The sequence below is a fragment of the Equus przewalskii genome, chromosome 29, assembly GCF_037783145.1.
Source record: "Equus przewalskii isolate Varuska chromosome 29, EquPr2, whole genome shotgun sequence".
In the NCBI taxonomy this organism is placed as follows: domain Eukaryota; kingdom Metazoa; phylum Chordata; class Mammalia; order Perissodactyla; family Equidae; genus Equus; species Equus przewalskii.
This window is the reverse complement of record NC_091859.1, coordinates 29,837,917-29,849,039: the sequence shown is the minus strand read 5'-3', so window position 1 is coordinate 29,849,039 and position 11,123 is coordinate 29,837,917. Positions and strand designations below refer to the sequence as shown.

At 53.1% G+C, this 11,123-nt stretch overlaps 1 protein-coding gene across 3 annotated transcripts in view; it reads left to right on the top strand.

Moving 5' to 3' along the window:
- The first annotated feature begins 898 nt into the window (after positions 1–898).
- NUAK1 (NUAK family kinase 1) overlaps positions 899–11,123 on the top strand; it is a 73,260-nt gene continuing 63,035 nt past the window's right edge. The window contains exons 1-2 of one of the 3 annotated variants that reach the window (XM_070600555.1): positions 1,460–1,587; positions 3,167–3,266. Coding sequence is in view for 1 of the 3 variants with exons in the window: in XM_070600553.1 (XP_070456654.1) it covers positions 1,330–1,587 (258 nt within the window). In the remaining 2 variants the exon portion in view is untranslated. Of the gene's footprint in view, positions 1,588–3,166; positions 3,267–11,123 lie in introns of all 3 variants that reach the window. The other 2 variants (XM_070600553.1, XM_070600554.1) reach the window with 2 other exon arrangements.

Sequence of the window (11,123 nt, the reverse complement as noted above, 5' to 3'; positions counted from 1 at the left end):
AGGAAAACTGCCAGGGCCCGAGGGGCCAAGAGGCCTGCAAGTCGCAGGCCCCGGCCCCGGCTCCATCCGAGGTCCCTGGTTTGCCCACCTCCGAAGGCAGCCTCGGCGGTCAGGGTGGGCGCCCCGTCTCCCCCACGCCCCCAACTCTCCTCTCCTCCCAGGCGGCTGCCCCGCCGGCCGGAGTCCGGGCTGGTGTTGCAGGGCCGGCGGCGGGCCCAGCGTCGGCCTCGGAGCCTCCCTTCCTCCCTGACTCCGCCTTGCTTCGGGGAGCCCGCGGGGCCGGGGTCCCGGCGCCCCTCTCGGGGTTCTCGGGGCGGGCGGCCCTTCCCCAGCCCGAGGCGGGGGCGCGCGCGGCGGGGGTGCCAGCCCTGGCTAGGCGGGCAGGGCGCGCACTGCGCCGGGAGGGGGCCGTGACTCACCGCCTGTAACCCAACACCCGCCCTGCCCCCCCAGCCTTTCCCCCATCCCCGGCCTGGCGGCCGCCGCGACACCCGAAAGAAAATGAAGGGGCGCCCGGACCCGGGGCCCCCCCGGCCGGATCGCGAGCGGGCCCCGGCGGCCCCCAGCTCGGCGCGCTCTCGCTTCCCCGGGCCCGGGGCTCAGCGAGCCGCCGCCGCCCGGGCGCGAGCAGGAAGGGAAGCCGAGCGGCCGGAGCAGGCGGCGGCGGCGGCGACGGGCCCGCGGTAGCTGCGGCGGGCGAGCCCGGGGAGGGGGCGCCCGGGCTTGGAACCCCCCCGTCCCCATCCCGGCCGAGCGAGGACAAAGCCCCCTGGCCGCCGCTGCGGCCTACACCTCGCGGCACAAAGGGCGCGTCGCGACACGCGCCCATCCCCCTCCCAGCGCGGGGTGGCCCCGGGCCCCAGGGGCGGCGGTGAGGTGGGGAAGCCCCGGGCACGCCGCCCCTCGCGCCCCTCCCCGGGGCCCGGCGAGCGCGCCGTCCCCGCCCCCGCCCGTCTGCCGTCCTCCGGGGGAGGGGTCGGGGGGCGCGGCGCCCCACATAACACTCCCCCTCCGGCGCGCGGAGCCACCCCTCTTCCCTCCCTCCCGCGAACACCACCGCCTCCCCTGCCACCGCCGCCACCTCGCCCGCCGATCCGCAGCTCGCCGCGGCCGGTGGGCGGTGCGCGGACCGTGCGCGCCGGCGGCGCCAGATGTGCCGTCCCCGCCGCCGCCAGTGACCGAGCCGCAGCCTGAGCGGGATCGGGCCGCCTCCCCGATGCTGCGGGGGCGACCTTGAGCGCACCCCGGCTTGCCTCCACGGGGACCCCGACTCCCCGAGCGCTGCGCCCGGTCCTGCCCTCTCCAGCCCGGCTCGCCCCGCGTTTAGACATGGAGGGGGCCGCTGCACCCGCGGCTGGGGACGGCCCCGACTTGGGGCCGGGGGCGCCGGGCTCTCTCCCGGAGGCGGGGGCGGGGGCGACTGCAGCCCCCGCAGCAGCGGCGGCCCCGGAGCCCAGGAAGCCGCACGGGGTGAAGCGGCATCACCACAAGCACAACTTGAAGCACCGCTACGAGCTGCAGGAGACCCTGGGCAAAGGCACCTATGGCAAAGTCAAGAGGGCCACCGAGAGGTTTTCGGGCCGAGTGGTGAGTGGGGAGAACCCTGAGGGGCGCGGGCTGGACAGGGCTGGGGACCGAGGGCGCGCGGGGCGGGGGTCTTGGGCACGGAGGCTTTCTTGTCCGGGAAGGGGTTTCCCGGGACCCCCCAGACAGACTCCTCGCTCTCCCCCCAGCTCCCCGCGACTCAGGCGTGTCTCTCTCCCGAAACACTTGTTACATCCTGTCTGCGCATATTTTGGGGGTTTTTATCCCAGCAGCAAAGTAGTGTTTATGATTTGCAAACACTTTGCAACGTTGGGACCAGCGGATTCTCCCTCGCGGGCACGCATTCAGACCGTGCCCTGGAATGCCTTATTGCTCTAACTCCAAACAGACCCACATCCTCAGCTCAGAGCTGGTCCCCCAAGTCCAATGTCCTGTGGATGAATGCGACTCCCTCTCCCCCTGCATCCTCCCTTCTACTCCTCATCACCCCGGTGCTGCCGTCTGCTGCAAGGGAGGGCAGGCTTCTGCCTGTTTTTAAGAGTGAAGGTTAGGGAGCAAAAGCGAAGGCTGCTGCACGCCTGAGGGTTGTGACAGTTAGCGTATGGCTTCTGGGAGGACTGAAATGCCCAGGGCATAGGGAGCCGCACAGACGCTGAGTTGCAGGGACTCAATTGCATTTCAGGTCCTGACTGCAGGGCTACTAAGTTGCTTAAGGGGTCTGGCCCAGCCGCCCCACGCTTTGTGACAGCTGAAATCCTGCCAGAGTCCCAGCACCATTTGCACATCCCCAGGGAGCGCTTTCAGTGCCTTGGGGTCTCTGCATTGTCCCAGACTTGGTTTGTTGTCATTTTCCTTTCTGCAGAACAGGCACTTGAAATCCACACTGCTTGTGGCTAGCGGGCTGGGTTCAAAGTGACTGTTCCAGAAAGATTTTGTGTGGTGTGTGGCAAAAAATTAACATGGTTCTTTGATTTGAAGCATGTTAGATGTATTTTAGTCGATTTAGAGCCAAAGTCAGGAACTAATTATAGGACTCCTTGTGTACACTTTTGGGGGTGTTTCGGGGCCCAGGGTTGCTTATAAACTTAAATGACCACAGGGAAAAAGCAAAATGAACTGTCAAATGAAGTTGTAGGTTGATGCTGATCTATTGCTTTTGCATCTGTGCAGCATCAGTTCTCTGGAAAAAATGGGGCACCAATCGGAAGGTTCAGCCCCCCAATTCTCAAATATTTGGATGCTTGGAGAACTCCCTCATTCTAAGCTTCACTGTTTGGGTTGATACAACTTTATCCCCTAGCTTAAAAAAAAAAAAGTCTTGTTATAGGTTAATTGGAAATTTGAGACGTTGTATTTTTAAGCTGTCTCCCATAAAGAAATTCTACAGCAAGCAAGTCGTTGAGAATTCACTATGCGCAGGTGCCATTTTTGTAGGTTGAAAATTTTAAGGAGGAGATAGTTGTAAAGATGACCTTCCGAGGAACAGCCGTGCGGGTTTGTGGAGGAAGAGGTTGAGAAACGTGCACTTCATTCATGCTTTCCTTCTGAGGTGATATTCCCCAGGCTGGACGTTGAATAAGCAAAAACTAAGCTTAGCTCCTTGCTCATGTTGTCTTAATAGCTGTTGAAGAATCGCACTGGGAAGTTGGAAAGCGGAATAATGAAAAACAGACGCGCTTCGAGCTGCAGGTTGAGGATGTGAGCTCGTGAAGGGTTGAGTGGTAAGGGTGTGTCTGGGCTCTGTGAGGGGACACAGAAGCCTGAAAGTTGGGGAGCTGCTGCAAACTGGAAGAGTGAAACCTTGTCTCATGGCAGACACCTTTCTGAGCTTCAGTGGGGCTTCCTGTCAGGCATTCCTCTGGCTGCCTGATCCCCAGACTAGGTTACAGCGAAAGGGATTGCATCAGTACACCGGAGCCTGCCTTTCTCTTGTGGTGGGTGTCTGTCTCTTTTATTTGCAGAAACTCCGAACATTCCGTCGGGATTTAGCAGAAGGACCACTAGGGGGCGCCCTGAGAACGGAAGAGGCTCATTTCTCTGCCGCCAGACTTGAGTCTTGCTGTTATTGTCCATCTCTAGTGCGGTTTCCCATTGTGCTATTAATTTCAGCTAAATCTCTTGTTTTACTCAAAAATTATGTAAAGATTTTGAATCCGGTGGCAGATCCAGGCCCGGAAGCTGGCAATCCCCAAACTGCTTTCTATTCGATAGATAAGTTTTGAACGTTAGCAGAGTCAGCTGGTGAAAACCTTGCAGTAAACAGATGGGAAAACTGAGGTCGGGTGATGGGCAGGCCGCCTTGGCCTTGAGTCCTCCCCTTGCTGAGCGCACTGCTCGCAGATGGTGTGAGAACTTAAGTGAGAAACAGGGATTGTCAGGTGGAAAATTCCCTGTGCCTGGCTCGACAGAAAATAAAACAAACACGTAAAAAATTGGTCAGCAAGTTGTTCTTGCCTGTACAGTGCCTGGTGACTCAGAATCCGTCAAGAGCAGCAAGACGTTTTCATCTGAAGTGTGGACTTGGAGTTTTCCTCAGTTTCTAAGGATGCACGAAATATCTACAGCTTGCTTTTGAGGGGCAATTAAGGAGACTTGAGAGAGTGAAGTCTCTGTTCTGCCTTTTCAATCTTCAGGTAGAATTCCGAAGTGGTGTTTTGTTTCTGTTTGTCCCCATACCTTTTATGGCACCTCTCAAGAGGAGCAGTGGCTTGAAGCCGCCTTGCCAGTGTGAGTGGCCAAAGTCCGGGGCGTGAGATGCTGTGGGATCAGCATGCCTGTTGAAAGCAGCTCACAGACAGAGAAGTGTTTAAAAATGAGAATGTTGTGGCTTTTGATTGCACGTCTGGAAGGGCCTTCTGAGTCAAACACAACACCACACGCCTTCACCTTCTATGTTCTGTGAAAGGCAGTTCCGGAGAGAGCTGCAGTATCAGGAACTTGGAGTCTGCCCCCTGCGTGGTCCGGGCATCCTCCCCTCTTCATTCCCCAGTGTGGTCTTGTGGCCTCTGCCTGACATGTCCATGAGACCAGGACTCAAAGTGGGTTGTTCCAGAGATTAGCAAGCCTAACAATGAGGCTCTCTTGCAAAAGGGCTAAGAGCCCTGCCTTAGGTTCCTATCCTAACTGATCCTTTACTGCTTTGTGACCTTGCATTGGCTATGTCACTTTTTTTTTTTTTAAAGATTTTATTTTTTTTTCCTTTTTCTCCCCAAAGCCCCCCAGTACATAGTTGTATATTCTTCGTTGTGGGTCCTTCTAGTTGTAGCATGTGGGACGCTGCCTCAGCGTGGTTTGATGAGCAGTGCCATGTCCGTGCCCAGGATTCGAACCAACGAAACACTGGGCCGCCTGCAGCGGAGCGCGCAGACTTAACCACTCAGCCACGGGGCCAGCCCCCGGCTATGTCACTTTTTAAAACCTCAGCTTCCTCATCTGTAAAATGGGCTGCTGATAGTACCAACTTCACGGACTTGTTCTAAGCGCAGAATAATCTATAGAAAGCCTCAAAAGGGGAAATTAGCCAATGTCATTCCCTCTTTTAGCAAATGTTTTTCTCATCTCCCTTGGACTTTCATTTAGATTTAAGACCATCAGAGAGACATGATGCATTGGACAATTAGCCTTGTATCACTGAGAGAGAGGTAGGGGGAAATAATAGACTTTTCAGGTTAATTAGGGAATGTGAGGTTAATTAGGGAAATGGGCCCAGAGGAAGCCAAGACAATCAGCCAGATTCTGATAAGATCTGAACACATCTCTAAAGCCTTGAATTTGGGCTTTGTTTATTGCACAACTTCTGTTTTGATACAATATTGGGCAGGGCTGTGGAGAGGAGCTCCTCTGTCATAACATGGTGTGCATTTTCTTTGAGCCAAGCTCCCTGGACCTTCAGGCTGCACAAAGTATTGCCAAAACCCCAAAACCAAAAACAACATTTTGGCGAGAGGTATCATGTGATCACCTCATCGTCAAGGGCCAAGTTCAACTTTCCCTCTGCACCAGGTTTTCTCCTGTGAGCAGGATATGGTGGGGCATGAGTGGGAGGCAAGGTCTCTGGGAGGGAGGGGTCCGGCATGGGAGTAGAGGACTGGTGGGCAGAGTGTGCCCCCAGTTTGCCATGATGTCCCCAGGTACCAGAGCTCTAGACTAGGTAATGGGGCATCTTCACTGAGCAAGGGAAGTGATTTGACCAGAAATGGGTGTTTTAAGCACTGGCCCAAGGTTATTCACAGCCTGGTGCTGGAAAAACCACAGATCAGGGGCCCAATTTAGTAAGCTGGCCTGCCGTGCCAGGGGGTGTGTGGCTGCTGTATACACGGTGGCTGAGGTGCCATGTTGCGGCTGAGGCCCAAACCCAGTTTCAGGGAGTAAGGGACGTTGGCAAACGTTTGGTCCAAATGTCTCATCCTGGAGGTGGGGGAAGTAAGGCATGGAAGTGTTAAGTGACTTTCCTGAGGTTGCCCAGCTGGTAGGTGACTGAGCGGGGTCTAAGCAACCTGATTCTAGAGTTAGTATTTTTCTATCACTCATTTAATAAATCTTTACAAGAGCAAGACATGATCCTCACTCTTAAAGAGCTTCTCATCTAGTAGCAAAGATGAAATGTACTTACAAATATTGAGCTAATTCTGTTCAGTTGAACAAAGATTTATTGCCATCTGCCATGTGCTTCTCACTATGTTATTCATGGGACATAGACGTGAATAAACCCGAGGAGCTTATGTCTGCTGGAAGAGACAGTGTGAGCAGTGCCTAGGCCGTGGGTCCCTCTTCTCTGCAGGACTCTCTTATTTCAGATGATTTTCAAGTTGGAGCATAGGTCCTTGAAGCTTGGTCCATTAAATTGCGTTCGATCCTGGACAGGAACACCCCTCCCCGTATTGCCACTGCTGCTATTATTGCTACCAGCTGATATTGTTAAGAGCCTGGGGTGTGTCGCACCCTGCTAAGTGCTCTACAGACATTTTCTCTCACTTAATCCTCACAACAACCCCAGGAGGTGTGCACACTAGTTAGGTCCATTTAACAGAAGGGGTAAAAGATGCTTAGGGAGATAAAGTCATTTGCCCAGGGCCATACACCTAGACGGTGTCAAACAAGTCTATCTATTTTGAAGCCCATTGCTGCAGAGAAATGGAGAACATTCCTTCTGTTACACAGCTGGTGACCTCTGCCCTTGGGTGTGGTACTTCACTCTCGGTACAAGAAGACCAGCTAAGGGATGCTTCTTTTTCTGGGGAGTTTCTTGTTGCTGCTCAGGAAGGGGATGAAGAGAAGGGGCCGTGGAGTACTTACTGTAGGATTGAGGGGGCAAGCGCTGTTGAAGATGGCCCTTGATTAGGGTTTCAGAAGACTGAAATATGGGGCGTCTCAGGCAGAGAGAAGCTTCCAGGTGGGCAGGCCAGATTGCTTGGAATGCAGAGTTTGTGCTGTGACAGAGTAGGAGGCAAGATTGGTAAGATGGGATGAGGGTAATAATAATAGTTAATAATGATGATACTATTAGCTGATACTTCTTGAGTGCTTATAACATGCCAGGTACATATTAACTGATGTAATCCTTGTAACAATCCTGTTATGGTCCCATTTTCTGGATGAGGAAACTGAGCCACAGAGAGGTTTACTAGCCTGCCCAAGGTCACATGCAGCAGCAGAGTCAGGGTTAGGACCCCGGCAGTGTGACGGCAGAGGCCTTGACTGTCTCCCTTCCTCTGGGGGGCCGAGCTGGGTTCTGCTCTCAGCGGGGCTCTGAGCCCTTCTATCTGGTGTGCTGGCTTGGAGCAGGAGGCCAGCCTGGAGGTTTTCCCAAGATCTGAGGTGTGAGAAGATAAGGATGGGAACCACATGAGGGACGAGAAATATGTCTGCTTCTGGCAAACTCTCCCCTTGTGGGGCCTTGACTGTGTTTCAGTGAATCAGGGAGCTCTCTACCTGGACAGGCACTGAGTTCTTTGCTCCTTAAGCAGCCTCAGATTCTAGAATCTGTAGGGGGCCTGGAGAGGTCAGTTGTTCCCTTCCCTATCTGCAGACAGAAGTGCACGCACACCACGCCACGACCTCTGCATGGTTCTTCCTCCTGGGAGGCAGCAGGAGATAAGGGTGGGTCCCTGTGTCTTGTCTGTTGGTAAGCCCTGTCTAACCATCTGGAGCCTACTCTCAGCACCTGGCATAGTGCCAGGCACGTAGTAGGTCCTCAGCAAAGGCTTGTAGGATGGAACTGAAGTGAATACATTGAGCAGGGGACTCTGTTAGGAGATGTAGAGGGTGTAGGTCATCATCCCTGATCTCAAGGAACTTTCCGATTTGTCGGGAAGGAGAGACCATGGCTGGAAATGAATGGCAGGTTACGTAGCAAAGTCCGCGAAGCCAGGCAGACCCCTCCGTGCACGAATTCCCCTTCTGTTACATTTGCATGCATACGTTAGGGAGGGAGAGACATCTATCCAGGGCTGGTCGGCTTTCTGGCCCTGGCTTCCTGTCCTCAGTGGCTCTGGAGTCAGACAGCATAAGTCTCATTTGTCTTTCCCACATGAAAGTCCTGGAGCATCTGTAAGTTATGATTTGTGAAGTATCTGCTTTAAAGCAGAATGCATTTATCATCGCGCTGGCCCAGACGACACTGTACAGTGCAGGAATGAGGAGATCCCGGGCTCTGGAATAGGAGGGGCCGAGCCAGATGACCCACCCATGAGTGGAGTCTGGCTGTATTGATAAAATTCTCTGGAAATGGCCCAGGAGCAGCCAGATGTTGACTTCGCGGCAAGGCTCTTCGGTACACTTTTAACTGCATGTTAAAACAGGGATGGGCAGTTCCACTCCTGGATCTGCCTGGGAGAAATGCAAACACATGTCCACACAGAAACTTGCTCACCAAGGTTCACAGCAGCATGATTCCTGAGAGCCCCAAAGTAGAAGCAACCCAAATGTCCATCAGTGGCTGAATAGATAAATAAAATATGGAACGTTCATTTTATTTATGGAATATTGTTTGTGATCCATTCCATAATTTTATTTATGGAATATTTATAGATTATTATTCAGCAATAAAACGAAATGAAATACTGACACATGCTACAACATGGATGAAGCTTGAAAACATTATGCTAAGTGAAAGAAAAGATCGTATATTGTATGATTCCATTTCTATGAAATGTAGGTGAATCCAGAGAGACAGAAAATAGATTAATGGTTGCCTAGGACTAGGGTGGGTTGGCAGTAAATTGGGAGTGGCTGCTAATGGGTATGGGGTTCCTTTTTGGGGTGACGAGAATGTTCTAAAACTGTTTGTGGTGATGATAGTACAACTCCGTGAACATACTAAAAACCCCTGAACTGTACATTTTAAATGGGTGAATTGTGTGATAGATGAATTCTATCTCCATAAAGCTGTTATTAAAAAAAAAACCCTGGGGCTTGGAGTGGTGGGTGGGGAGTGGGGATGGGGGTGGAAGCCCATATCTATCAGGCCCCTGAGATTCCAACCTGTGGGTCCACATAACTCTCAGGCTCATTTTGTGAAAGAAATGGAAAGTGGCATGCTGTGTGCCGTGTTCGAGAGGGAGCCCTGGATCCAGACCACCTGGGTCTGCATTCTGTTCCAGCCGCTGATGACTGTGTGATCTCGAGCTGATCACTTATCTCCGTCAAACTTCTGTCTCTCATCTAGGGCTCATCATAGTTCTCATTTTATGGGTTGCTGAGAGGGTTCAGTACGATGACGCTATGTGACTGAGCCTTTAGCCCAGTGCCTGGCACATAGTGGGTGCATAATAAATGTAGCCAGGCCCATTGCTAATCTAAAAGGCACATCTGTCTGAATTAGAAAAAGGCCTCCTTCTAGGTGGATGAGTTTGAGAAGGCTCCCCTCCTGGCCTGAAGCAGCCCCCAGACTGGTGGCTCCGTGAGGAATGAGTGGGCTGGAGGCCTTTCACTTGCCCCTCAACCCGGCACCTTGTGTGTGGATGACCTGTAGGGTCCTGTTTGGAGCCCTGGTGGCGCCTTGCATCCTTCTTTGTATTAGCTGTCACTCATCACCAAGTGGCTAAATTGTCCCCATCATGAAGACACAACATAATTTGGAGGTAGGCACTCCTTTTCCTTTCAGTCTAGCAATAAACCAGCTGTACTTAATGAGTGCTTACCTATGTGCCCAGGACTGTGGGAGATGTCAGAGGATGGTATAAGTCCTGCCATTGAGATACCTAGAATTTAGTTGGGCGTGTCATTTATGCATCTGGAATAATCTGAGGACAACACGTGGTTGTATATAGATGAGGTGTAGAGGGGGAAACCACGGCTGTCCCGTCAGACAGGCTTGGGTTTAGATTCCTCCCCGCCACTCAGCAGCCGAGAGGATCTGTAGGCTGCCTGTGTTCTCCGAGCGTCTGTTCCCTTATCTAGAAAATGTGGCCGCCAGTATCCTACCAAGTGGGGTCGCCATGAGAAATAGGGTTTGGAAGCTTCGAGCGCAGAGCCTGGTGTATAGTAGGCTCTTGAAAGCTAGACTAGTAGTAGTATTTTAGTGAGAGGTACTAGCATCGAGCCCTTGGTGGTCTTCTTATCTCAGATCGTGGATTTCCCTGCTTAAAACCCTCCCATGGGTTGCGTGGGAACGAAACTCTGGATTTGCCATGTCCTTCAAGGCTCCTGCCTGGATGTCCAAACTCCCACTCCCTTATTCCTCTGTCTCAGCCCTGTGTCTGTTTCCTTTGGAGCATGTTAACCATGTGGATTTAATGATTTGTCTGTCTACACCCTCCCTTCTCTCCCCCATTAGAAGGGAAGCAGGGGCGCTATCTTACTCACCCCTGCACCCTGGCCTGTAGCTGGGGGCCAGGCATATGGTGCTCAGTAAGTGTGAAGGAAGGAATGAATGAATGAATGAATGTATGAATGAACAACTGCATGAAGAATGCACCAGCAATCCTGCGCAGGGTAGTTCTGTGAAGTTGGGAGGCAGCAAGGACTCCCAGGAGGAGGCTCCTTGGAACTCCATCCTCTTCCTTTCATGGGTCACCTCTCTCCTCCCCGCCATGTGGACACCATTGGCAAGTGCCTCTCAAGTGTGCCATGGCTGGAGAGGAAGAGGGGCCTGCTTCCCAGCCTTGGCCTCTGCTCCCCCAGTTCTTTGCAACTCATGGCCTCCTTGAGTTGCTCCCATATTTTTCATCTTCCCCCAGAGACTCCAGCCCCCTGTCTACGGAGCCCTGGTGATCAGCTCTGCAGAGCAGGCAAGCTTTCCATGCGAATTGCAAGGTTTTCAAAACATTTTCTCCTTGGGTTGTAAATCAGGTACTTAAAGAATTGTAAACCGGCTGGAGTGTGGAGTTCATGTATGTCTGGAAAAAACGCCATCATGATTTGCCTTTTAAACTCGAGAAAAGAATTCCACTTCGTTTACTTTCATTAGAGATACTGAGAGGCCACACGAGGTTCTCGGGGCAGGGGAAAGTGCTAAGAGGCGACTGTGGTAGGTTCCCCGCTTCCTGGAACTTGAGGAGAATGGTGGTGTTCAGGTGGCTCAGGAGCACCTTGAATCTTTTTGGCCAAAGGGCAATTTCCCAGTAACAAAAGGGGAA